The 12,239-nt window shown below is 53.4% G+C and overlaps 1 protein-coding gene across 6 annotated transcripts in view; it reads left to right on the top strand.

The window, feature by feature from the left end:
- The window catches only part of Clec16a (C-type lectin domain containing 16A), a 144,042-nt gene that overhangs the window by 302 nt on the left and 131,501 nt on the right, over positions 1-12,239 (top strand). For all 6 annotated transcript variants that reach the window (XM_070003485.1, XM_070003483.1, XM_070003484.1 and 3 more), the window contains exons 2-3: positions 9,416-9,544; positions 10,494-10,627. In XM_070003485.1, the coding sequence (XP_069859586.1) occupies positions 9,416-9,544; positions 10,494-10,627 (263 nt within the window). The remainder of the gene's footprint in view (positions 1-9,415; positions 9,545-10,493; positions 10,628-12,239) is intronic.

Here is a 12,239-nt window from a genome sequence, read left to right as displayed (position 1 = left end):
GCGCGGGGCGCGGGGCGGGGGCCGCGGGGCCCGGGACGCCCCGCTCGGGGCCCGGACGCTGCCGGGGCCGCCGGCGAGGGGGATGCGGGCGAGGGCCGTGGGGCCCAGGGTTCGAGCCCGACCCCGTTGCTTCTGCCCGTGTGACCTTGGACACGTAGGGGTTCCCACCTGAGGAAAGGTAACCGGAGGCGGCTTCGGTTTGTGGCCGTGGACGAGGCCACCGGAGGCCTCTTAGTTCTTAGACCGGACGGGCTGACGGGCCAAAGCCTGTCATCTCCCCCCCCCCCCCGACCCCCCATCTTAGAACGAGACGGGTCTGCGTTCGAATCTAGATATATGCAGTTCAGGCTCGAGTGCCTTCGGTTGTAAAATGAATAGAGCCAGTGCGTGCCTCCTGGGATTACAGCGAGGGTCGGCTGGACGAGAGACTGTTCAGAAAGCTCCACAAAGGGCAGTCATTACGAGGAAGGATGCCTTTTCTGGTGGAAATCTAAGCAAAGAGCAATCAGCAGGAGAGCTCTGGGGAGGACAGATGGCAAAAGTCTTGGGGAAGCAGGAGGGCAGAGATGGAGAGACTGGTTTGGAAGTCCGAGCTGCATTCAAATCGACTCTTCCTTACCTAAGGGCTGTGTGACCTTGGAGGAAGTATCCTACCTCTCTGAGCCTCCAGGTCTCTTGGTGATTGTGTTCATTAGTTCAGGGGGGCCTTCCTGGACCACTCTCTCTAATGGGCTTTCCCGCCACCTTCCCTGGCCCTGTTTTATTTTTCCTCTGTCTCCACCGCTTACAGCACGGATATTTCCAGGAGAGCAGAGCTGCCTGCTTGGCTCACAGTTCTGTTCCCTGCATGGAGCACTGTGCCCAGCACACAGAATGAACCCAGTGGATACTTAAAAGAATGAATGAGTCAAGGAGAGGTTGGGGGGGGGGAAGCAAATGGGAGAGTATAGAAAATAGAAACCTCTGGGGAGAGTGAGTTCAGGGATCAAGTTCAGGGAGTACGGGGGTGCCAAAGGGAGGAGTAGGCAAGCTTTAGATAGTAAGAAACAGGCAGGCCCAGTACAGTAGCTCCTACCTTTATTCCCAGCTATGGGAGAGGCAGGGACAGAAGGATCTTGGTTTGAGGGCAGCCCAGACACACAAAAGTTAATGGGACTCTAGCTCAAGAAACAAGCTGGGTATGGTGGTTTATATCTGTAATCCCAGTCATGAGGGAGGCATAGGTAAGTAGTTTTCAGTCCAAACCTAGTCCTAGTTAAAGATGACAAGACCTAGTGAAACAGGCTGGAGGTGTGGCTCAGGTGGTAGAGTATGCACCTAGCTGGCACAAGGCCATGTTAGTTCAAATTCCAGTATGACAGAGAAAGAAAATAAAAAGAAACACCACAGTTTGTTTGTTTGTTTGTTGGTTAGTTGGTCATGGGGCTTGACCTCTGGGCCTGGGCACTGTCCCTCAGCTCTTCAGGCTCAAGGCTAGCGCTCTACCACTTGAGCCACAGTGCCACTTCCGGTTTTCTGAGTGTTTTATTGAAGGTAAGAGTCTCACTGACTTTCCTGCCTGGGCTGGCTTTGAACCGTGATCCTCAGATCTCAGCCTCCTGAGTAGCTAGGGTGACAGGTGTGAGCCACCGGCGCCGGGCTCTACACCACAAGTTCCTAAGGGAAGTTAAAGAAGGGGTTTGGGGGTGGGTAGAGAAACTATTGAAAGGAAACTGGGTCTGTGGAAAGGATGGATGGTCACATTTTAACCTGAGGGCTGGGGGGTTGGAGTGCTGTGTTCTTTCGAGCATGCTTGTGGGTGCCAAAGAGTTGAGAGCAGGGTGGTTTTGAGAAATGAAGCAAGAGGCAAGGATGGAGGTTAGCAGGGAGGCAGGGGAGCAGCAGGGAGTGGCTGAAGGATTTCAGGAATTTACCCAGTGGGTGGAAGGGCCTGGGCTGGCGAGGGTGGGTTGTCCAGAGCGTGGGCTTGGAGCCAGCATTCCTGACCTGCAGCCTCTCACCTAACTCTGCCCATCTCCAGCCCTCTAAATTCCTTTACTGTGTCGTCGGTGCTTTGGTCTGTCTTGCTAAGGGCATCAGTGTGTGATTTCCTTTAGTCTTCACATGTCTGTAAATTGTGGGGTCCATTATTGTTCCCATTTTATAAAGTTGGAAACGAAGGTCCAGGAAGCTGAAGTCACTTGCCTGAAGGTGACACACCAGCTAAGTAGTGTCAGAGGCAGGACTTGATTCCAGAGCTGGTACTTGTCACATTGCCTCTGAATGAAACTTGCCCAGTGTGGGGAACTTTCCAGTCAGCTGAGTCTCAGCACTTTGGAACACCCCTGCTGGCCAGCCAGTGCGCACCCAGGAATGGCGGGGTCTGTAGTTACTCCGCAGGTTCATTCCTGAAGTCTGGGGAAGTGAGCTGCCTACTCTGGATCAGCTGATGCATTCACCTGTAATCCAGCCTGAGGAGCCTGGCCATTTGTGGCACAGGGCTAAAAGATCTCAGGGTGCCATGTGTAGCCAGTGTCACCCCAGCGTCATGCTACGAGTCATCTGGCCATGATAGTAAACATCTTGGGTACAGAACAGCTCATTCCCTAAGGGTATCTGCAGGCTGGTTGGGGGATACAGCCAGAGAGCCAGTGACTACAATGTGTCATGTGCTGGCACAGCAGGAGACCTGGGGTTCTGTGGCATTCCTCTGAGAGCTCTCTGGATCAGAGGCCTCTAGGATGGGTAGGAGGCCCCACGTGGCACAGTCAGATGTGGGAGGGCATCACAGAGTTTGTGGCATGTTGAGGTGGGAGCTGGTAGCTGTGGGGATGAGTCTGGAGGTAGATGGGGCTTTGGCCCACTCATGAGCTGCTCAGGACTTTCAGTGTAAAATCAGCAGTCTTGAGTAAGCTAGTCACCTTCCAGTGAAAAGTGATAGTTCTGAATACGTTTGTGTACAGAATGGGAGAAACAATTTAGAGGGTTTTTGTGTGTGTGTGTGTGTTGGTTGGTGTTTTCAATTTTCCTTCTACATGGGAGTTAGTTTACTTATGCTAAAAAAAAAAAATGAAAACTGTGTGCCTGGGGTCTTTGCCTACCAAGCTGGATTAGTGATTTCATTGAGGCAGGTTGAAATAGACAAGAGGTTATTTGCTGCCCGGACTGGAGGTGAGGCCGTGGCATTAACTGACAGGAGCCTAGCACCAGGCAGACCTCTGCTAGGGTGTCCTTTGATTGCTGTCATGTACTGTTGACAGCGGACTGAGAATCCACAAACTGGGAGAAGTTGCCTGCTGGGTTGTGGCCATTGCTCTGCTTGCTCCCCTCTAGTGTCTTAGGTCAGGGGATGGGTCAGCTCCTGCCCCCTGGTGGAGGTTGGGTGTTTTGCTGTAGCTATCAGGCACTCTTTCCACTCTCAGCCCTTGGTTCCTCCTCAGTGCCCTTCTCTTCAGTCCCCTTCTCCTTGGTGCCTTTCCCAGGAGGCTCCAGGCTCAGTAGTGCCTGGGAAAAAGAGAGCTCCTTTCTGAATATTGGCACGAGCCCAGAAATGGCGCCTCCAGAGCAAATGACGACCGTAGGGCGTCCCAGTGGCCGGGCACATGGATGTTGTTTGCATTGTCGCAACTGTCCTGGTGCGCTCTTTCCCCACCATGCTAGTGGACAGAGGATGGGAGCCAGGGGTGGGTGCAGTGGGGGGAGCGGCTGCGACCAAAGAAGCGGGGCACGCACCCACAGGCCATGCTGTCCTGCTTTGGTGCATCCAGCGCTTGGGTCTGAGAGCGAGGGGTGCTACACTGCAGACTCATTTCCTAGCTCACCCAAGGGCCCCAGATACCCTCTATGTCATGTCTAAGCCATGTGACAGGAGCCATTGAGGGCTTTTAACGAGAGAGCTCTGAGGTCCTCTGAGGTCCTCGGGAGAAGGGGCGAGGAGGTCCAGGCTGGATTGTTGCGGCCTCCCCCTGTGATCCACCTTCATGGTCCTCTCTGCCTCCCTTGCCCACCTGCATGCACTTTTGCTGTCTGCACCTGAGCTCTGCTCTTTCTTTCCTGCCCATCCAGAGACCTGGCTCTGTCCTTTAAAATAAATCACCCCGACGGTGTCAATCATGTCAACTGGAGTCTCGCATCCATGTTTCTCACTCCGTGGATACATTATTGTAAACTGTCCGCTTCTCCAGGACCAGCCACTGGCTCCTGCAGGTGCTCAGGCTTCCTCCTGTCCTTCATCTTGACATCCATCTGCAGGCAGCCCCCCGGTTCTCAGGCTTGTCCTAAGCCATCAGAAATCATCTTAGTCTTTCCAGGTATGAACGTACACTGAGGGCAGGGAGACATGCAGCTTACTCGGCTGCCCAGCCTGGCACTGTTCCTGCTGGTCCCCACATCTGCAGGAGCTTAGCATTCTCTATGCCCCCATGTGCACCCCAGTCCCACTTGCAGTCCCGGTTTGACATCTTGGGGATGTGGAGGGAGGATGAGTCACCAGAAGCACCTTCGCCTAATCTAAGCCTCCCTGCAGGGAGCCCTTCCTGGTCCTGCTGGCCACCGGCTGGCCTCAGAGTGGGACATCCTGGAGACTGTCTCGAGGGACTCTGCCCAATCACCTCTCTCCTGGGCCCAAGCCATTGTTATTTGGAGATGAGTGAAGGAAGGTGGCATGCTAGGCCCCCAGCCTCCTGTCGTTTCCCTTCTGGCTCAGTCAGCACGTGCAGGCGTTTGATGAACCCCAGAGGGAACATCCTGAGAGGCCTCTTAGAAAGCCTGCAGCCATGCTCCAGCCCCTGGAGACAGGCAGGGGACCTACTATCTCCTCTGAAATGATTTCCATAGGGTGCCATCAGGGTGCGGGCTGCTTTGACTATCCCGCTTTAGCTTGTGAGTGGGGAGGCCCGGGAGGAAGCAGGGTTGGGGGAGGGGGCACCTGTTTATGTCCTCAGTCCTTGGTGATGAATCTCCAGGGTGCTGGTTGCATGTTGGCAAAAGGTTGTATTTTTCGGTCTCCAGGCACGACAAACTACAGCTCCCCTGTCCGTGAGGCTGGCGAACGCGCAGGGTCTAGTAGCAGGGCCCCCCTCTCTGCAGAGCTGCTGTTGGCTCTTCCAAAGCAGTGGGGTACGGGCCAGTGAAAAGACTTCCCTCATGACCCTCTGAATGTTTTGCCGGCTTTTTGGCTTGTTGTTTGCCTGTGTGGTTTTCTTGTGTCGGAAGCACTCATTACAGTAAATACTGAGTCAAGCCAAGTGTTGTTTATACCACTGTTATGCATCTTCTGTAGTAGACCGGTTCTAGGAAGAGGTCAGACTGGCTTCACATAGGTACTTCAGCCTTCCCAGCCTAGCTGCCCAGACATTTTCACACCCCCAGATTCTAGGACATTTAGCTTGGCTCTTGGCAGGGTGAGCCCCCACCAGGAACACAGTCTCTGGGTCTGTCACGTCTTTGACTGGGAAAGATTCTTGAGACACTTGTGCACCTACAGCATGACCCCAAGTTGGTACGTGGGCATGGAGGCTTAGATCAGCCTCTCTGCAGGGAAGCAGAACACAAGCCCAGCTGTGTAAGCACCCTCAGCCAAGAACGGTCTCAGCCGCACAGCTGGCAGCCACCGTTTCTCTCTTTGCTGTCAAAAGTTTTCACTGCCCCTGAAACGAGTAGTGCATTTCGATGCAGAAAGTCATTAACCTGTTTAGATCTCCGAGCTGATTCAGTTACTTGATCTCTCAAAGCTCTGGAATGAGATACAGTGTTAAAATATTGAATCTGAATCCATCGGCTCTTTCCCAGTTCCTGCAAGCTTGTGTTCAGGGTCTCTTCCTAAAGTCCTGTGTGAACATTGTGGGGACCAGGACAAGCGAGGCACAGTATGACACCATAGGGCTTTAGGTTTGACATCCAGCACGCTGTTGCATTCCAGCAGCAGACTCGTGGGAGGTTGTGCCCGCTGATACCATTTATATCTGCAGTAAGGAGCCTCCATTTACCTAGGGCTGCATAAGGGGCAGGGGTGCTGTAGACGCTTCATGCCGCAGCACTGTGGAGGCAGCTGCTCAAATTTAATTGGAGATCAAGGCCAGTGTCAAAGGCAATGGTACAGGTATTTCTGTGGGCACTGACAAGGTGGTTTTAAATCAGAGAGAGACCCAGGTACCAGTGGCTCATGCCCACGATCGTAGCTACTCAAGAGACTGAGATCTGAGGATTGAGGTTCCAAACCAGCCAAGTAGACAAATCCCAGAGACTCTTACCTCCAGTTAACTAGCAAAAAAGCTGAAAGTGGAGGGGAGGCTAAAGTGGTAGAGCACCAGCCTTGAATAACAAAGCTAAACAAAGAGCATGAGGCCCTGAGTTCAGTGTCAGCGTGTATATCCACGGGAATGCAAAGCATGGAGAAAGGGAAAGATAATATTGAAAAGGCAGAAGGAAAGAAGATGGGGGGGCACCCATGACCCGTGGCAAGTGGCAGCACTTCTTATGCAGCTGCAGCCAGTGTGGTGAACAGCTGGTATGCCATTCACACGAGGCACCGACAGATCGGTGAGCTAGAGCAACAGAAGGACTTATGTCATCACCTGATGGCCGGCAGGGTGCCACTGGAGTGCATGAGAGAAATGAAGGCCCTCAGTAAACAGGGCTGGCCAGCCAGCGCTCCAAGCAGAAAAATAGAAATTGTGACCTGTATCGTCTGGCACACACAGCAATCAGCTGCAGAATCCCTAAGTCTCAGGTGTTATCGTGGTAACAGTGGCACAGCCCAAGGTTTTATGACGTCCTCATCCAGTGCCAGGCTCACGCAAGCTCCCAGAATCTTCCTGCTGGACTGCTGTTCTGCCCTTTGTCTTCTTATAAAGGGTTCTGTAGTTTCCAGGTTTTCTTTTCCCTCTGAGAATTATTAATGAAAGCAATCGCCATAGCATGAGTGGTACCAGGTCACACAGAGCAGCATCTACCTGCATATCTGGCTCTTTACCTGTCACCATGACAGTTCTGTGCTATTGCTGACCCCATTTTTAGGCGAGAGAGCTGAGGTGCATAGAGGTAGAAGTAGTTGATTCAAGAATTGCCCAGGTGGTGACAGAGATGGGCAGGGCCGGGCACGCTTGGACCAGAGTCTGTAATTAACCCCCCCACTCCACAGTCTTTGCACTTCCCAGCCCAGGTTCTCTCTCTGCACCTCCCTGCACAGTGTGAGGCCTCCTTCTCCAGCTTGCAACTGCCCTACCAGCCTCCCTGAGCCCTGGACTGTCACTACAGCAAGTGAGGCAGAATAGTAATGGCAGGCAGCCCTGCAGTGCAGCTATGCTCATCACTGGCTGGCTGCAGCTCAGTGGCGACCAGGCCCCAGTGGTGACCCCTGCCTGTAGGGGGCTGTGGTAAAGCCCCTGTGCAGGGCCACAGTGAGGAAAGGGCAGAGCCAGGGGTGGAGACTGCTGACTGCCCGGCTGAGCGTCTCACTCTCCTTGTCTGGCTTCTGGACCTCGGTTGTGTTCAGTCTTGTATATTGTGATCTACTTAGGTCCCAGGCAGCTGTGCCTGCCCCCACAGCATTTCCCGAGCACCTGCTCTGTCCCAGATATTGAGGAGTATATTAGTGTCACCAGAATCAGGAAGATATTCTTGCTTTGAGACATGAGTCTCATGAGAGAGGCAGGTCTCCGTGACTCCGGGAGGTCTGTGCAGTAGTGAAGGCACACGAGTGTGGAGGTGCTGGTGAGGGGTTAAGGAGGGCAGGGATGGGGAAGCCCTCTACAGGGAAGGCTTCACCAAGAGGTGAAGCCTGAGGCGGGCTTTGCCATAGGAATAAGAGTTTGCTGCTTGGCCATATCACACAAAGAATATAAGCCATGTGAACGGCTCCTGCCTATAACCTTAGCTATCTGGGAGATAGAGATCAGGAGATTGCTTTTTGAGGCCAGCCTGGGGAAAAAAAGTAGCAAGATGCCATCTCAACCAATAAGTCAGGCATGGTGGTTTAAGTCCTATCATCCCAGCTTTGCAAGAGGCTACAGGTAGAAAGATCATGTGCGGCTGATCCAGGGCAAAAGAGACCCTACCTGAAATTTTAAAAGCCGGAAAGGGCTGGGAGTATGTGTGGTTCATGTAGAAAAGTGCCTGCCTAGCAAGGGTGAGGCTCTAAGTTCAAACCCCAGTACTTCAGAAATAAGTAAGTAACGAAGTATATTCTGGATAGAAATCACTGGGCAGAAAGCCCAGGCAATGGAAGTCAGACCTTAAAGATCTTAAGCTCCCCGTTCTGCACCCAGGCGGCCTCCTGGGTGAGCCGTAGCTTATGGATGGATGTCTTCCTCTTCCCAACAGTGGAGAGAATTACTGCTTTTGGAGGGCAGTACTTCTTACTGGGTATTAAAAAGTGCATGTCATTTCTAAGAAAATTAATTCAGTGCTTGATTATACTGAATCTTTAAGATGTAACAGATAGCAGCACTTTAATGATCCACAAATCCCAGGCTCCCCACAAGCAGCCTTGTCCTTGTTCCTTATTGCTCCATTCGCAAGATCCCACCTCTTAGATCCTGCTGTTCTTGGAAGACTCTAGATGGACTAGTCCTAACTAATCTTTCCTTCCCTCCTCTCGTCTGCCCCTCCCACAACTGGAGGAGGCCAGGTGACTAACCCAGTTACTTCCCTTTGAGTCTGCTTTTCTTTCTCCAGTCTGAGGCCGTTTGGCAGATGACATGGCCTGGATCTGCCCCCCTGCCTTCCTCCCCCGCCCCTGAACTATCCTAAAACCCATGCAGGTGGCAGTCCCTGGGCTCCACATTGCCCAGGCCTAGCTGTAGTGGTTCTGGTTCTTCTGGCCTCCCTGCTGCCAGCAGAGAGGCTAGAAATCTGGACTTCACATGTCTGTCTGCCTCCTCAGCTGGCTTCTGGTGTGGACAGAGGACCTAGTATGTGGTCTTTGACTTTGTGAACTTAATAGTCTGTGCTCAACACATAAGATCTCTGCCCCTGGCCTGTGGACCAGCAGCTTCAGTTGAGCCCTAGTTCCAGTGGCACACTGCCCTGCAGGGGGTTAATGGGCATTCCAAGGGCAATTTTGTCACACAGGATCCCTAACCACTGGCTTTGGGACACACCCTCCCTAAGCTGTGACCCGGTGTGTGGATCGCCACATCAACCTGGCTGCAGGTCCTGGGTCAGGCACTAAGCGCTGAGCCACGCGTGTCTGTCGGCATCAGATCACGAGGGGTGTGTGCGTGCGTGTGAGAGTGATCTCCCACTGGGCTCCTGTGAGGAAGGTGGCTGGGGAGCTGTTGTCAAAGCTGTGGTGAAGTTCCTGTCCCCTTTGGAGTCAGCCATTATTTTCATTGAGTGGTGAGATGTGTCTGAAACGTGCTGTCTCCCAAGTGCGGCTGCTCGCCGTGGGCCCCCTTTCTCACCAGCCTAACCTCGCTCCTTCCCTCACTCCCAGGTACCTGTACCACGTGTTGACCAAAAACACCACCGTCACAGAGCAGAACCGGAACCTGCTGGTGGAGACCATCCGATCCATCACCGAGATCCTGATCTGGGGAGACCAGAATGACAGCTCAGTATTCGAGTAAGAGCTTTGGTGCTGTGGCTCTCCGGTCCCACTTCTTCCTTTCAGTGCTTTGCCAAGTGCGCACCGTGAGTCACCCCTCACCATGCGGACTTGACTCTCATTTGGTCCTGCCTGAGTATCTTGCTCCATGGCCGTCCTTGAACCTCTGTAGAGGCCAGCCAACAGTGAGGAGTGATGGGAAGGAAGGAGTGTCAGGTAATTTTCCAGGTAGTGTCCAAGGATCTCCCAAAGGCAGAAGAAGCACCCTGTGTGGTGAGCTTGTAGATGGACAGGAAGGCCCTGCCCCTGGCCGAGACCACCCACAGAGCCAACAGTTCTCACACACACACAAGCATGCTTACTGAGGGCCTGGCTCCATGCTGAGCTTCGAGAGAATTGTCTATGCTTTGCCTCAGGTGGAGGCCCCCCAGGTTTGCTCAAGGTCATCTGACTGGTAAGTGATGAAGGAGCAGCTTCACCAGTGTCCAAACCCGGAGGCTCTTTGTCTGCCTGAGCCTCGGTCTCCACCTCTTTAAAGGACAGAGCAAAAGTCCTCTGTGTAGTGCCTGACCCAGAGCAGGCCATTCAGGGATGATAGCAAACGAGGACAGCGTGCCACCTGCCTGGGGGACGCAAAGGCCAGACACCGCAACCAGCCTCCCACAGGGCGACTAGAGCTCAGTGAGGGGGTGGCGGGAACCTGTCTGATGGCAGTGTGTGAACATGGGCTGCCCACTGTGTGGCCCCTCAGTCCTAAAGATGGGAAGAGCCCGCTCACCGCCTGCTGGCTGGGCACCAGGAAGAAGTGTCCCCTGGTGGGAAGAGTGCTCAGCTGCCTAGTGGCCTCCTAGAGGATGGCATCGTGGGAACTGGGTGTTGGCTGCCGGGCATGCAAGTACACCGTGTGACATGTCCGCCCGTGCTCCTGGGTCAGCCACCCACGGACCCTTTCCTGCTCTCTCCCCAGCTTCTTCCTGGAGAAGAACATGTTCGTTTTCTTCCTCAACATCCTGAGGCAGAAGTCAGGCCGCTATGTGTGTGTGCAGCTGCTGCAGACCTTGAACATCCTGTTCGAGAACATCAGTCACGAGACCTCACTGTGTAAGCATGATGTTTGACATTGGCCATGTTGGCCTCCGCTGTCTGGGGTGTCAGCAGGGCATAGTATGGTGCAGCCTTGTGCTGTGTTTACTGCTCACGGGGCTTGGTTTGGCTGCCCTAATGAGATAGCAGAATGGCTGAACAAGAGCAGTTTGTTTTCCATTTCACAGCTGGTTTCTGGGGAGAACTCTTTTTTTTTTGGTCGGTCATGGGGCTTGAACTCTGGGTCTGGGTGCTGCCTCTCAGCTCTTCAGTTCAAGGCGAGCTCTCTACCACTTGAGCTACAGCGCCACTTCCGGTTTTCTGGTGGTTTATTGGAGATAGGAGTCTCACGGTCTCTCCTGCCTGGGCTGGCTTTGAACCGAGATCCTCAGATCTAAGTGTCCTGAGTAGCTTGGATTACAGGCGTGAGCCACCAGCGCCCGGCTCTGGTGAGAACTCTTAACTGGCTTGTAGACAGCTACTACTCTGGTCTGTTTTCAGTCGCTATAACAAAGTACCCAAGGCTGGATAATTTTTAAAGGAAAGAGGTTTATGTTGGCTCATGTTGTTGAAGTCTGAAAAGTTCAAGGTTGGGGAGGCACATTTGGAGAGGCCTTGCATTACTTCAACTCCAGGGCCAGAGGCTCATGGAAAGAGAGAACACTGGATCATCCCCTTATGCAGCTGCACGCATCACCAGACACCGCCCCTGGGCCCACCTCCCAGTGCTGCCACATACGGGGGATTACAGTGCTAGCCCGTGATTGCTGGGGCCACTGGGACCACAGCAGCCACCTTCCCACCTGCCGCCCTTCCTTCCTCTGTGAGTGATGGCAGCAGTCAGTCCAATCTGCCGCTTTTCTTCCTCTTGTGGGGACATCACTTTCATCAGATTAGCACCTGCCTTTACAACCCCATTGGGCCTTAGTTACCACCCCAAACCCCCATCTCCAAATGCAGCCCCCCTGGGGGTGAGCACTGGGCATACATGTTTGTTGGAGACATAGTTCAGACTGTAACTGTAACTTTGATCTCTGTGTGTTGGGACACCGAGAAGCTGGCAGTGTCCCCTCTGTTGAGTGATTTTCGAGTGTCTACCTTCCTTCTTCAGGGTGCATATGAAAGAAACAGCCAGGCACTAGTGGCTCACTCTTGCAACCTATCTACTCAAGAGGCTGAGATCTGAGGATTGCTCTTTGAAGCCAGCCTGGGTAGGAAAGTCCCTGAGACCCATATGTCATGAATGGGAGCTATGGAGCTATGGCTCAAATGTACAGCACCAGCCTTGAACAGAAAATGCTAAGGGACAGCACCTAGGACCTGAGTTCAAATCCCAGTGTTGCCACAGAAAGAAAAAGTCAGCCTCTGATGAATCTACCCAGGGCACAGGTAGCAGAGGGGTTTTTAGAGCTAAAGCTTTCCCCCAGCCTCTAGCTTTAGTTCTGCCGCCCAGCCAAAGGAGTGTGAGTCTCTGAGGCCAGTACCTTACCTGCCCTCTCTAAGCCCAGCTGGTTGTGAGAGCGCCTAGAGCCAGGAAGAGTTTGTGTTGTGAGCTCGAATGAGGCCAGAGCATGTGAGGGTGTCAGCCCAGGAGAGCAGCTCAGTGGTCCACTGGGGTGAGGGGGTGCTG

This window comes from Dipodomys merriami, unplaced genomic scaffold (genome assembly GCF_024711535.1).
Source record: "Dipodomys merriami isolate MVZ:Mamm:240054 unplaced genomic scaffold, mDipMer1.0.p SCAF_60, whole genome shotgun sequence".
NCBI lineage: Eukaryota > Metazoa > Chordata > Mammalia > Rodentia > Heteromyidae > Dipodomys > Dipodomys merriami.
This window is presented reverse-complemented; position numbering and strand designations above follow the sequence as displayed.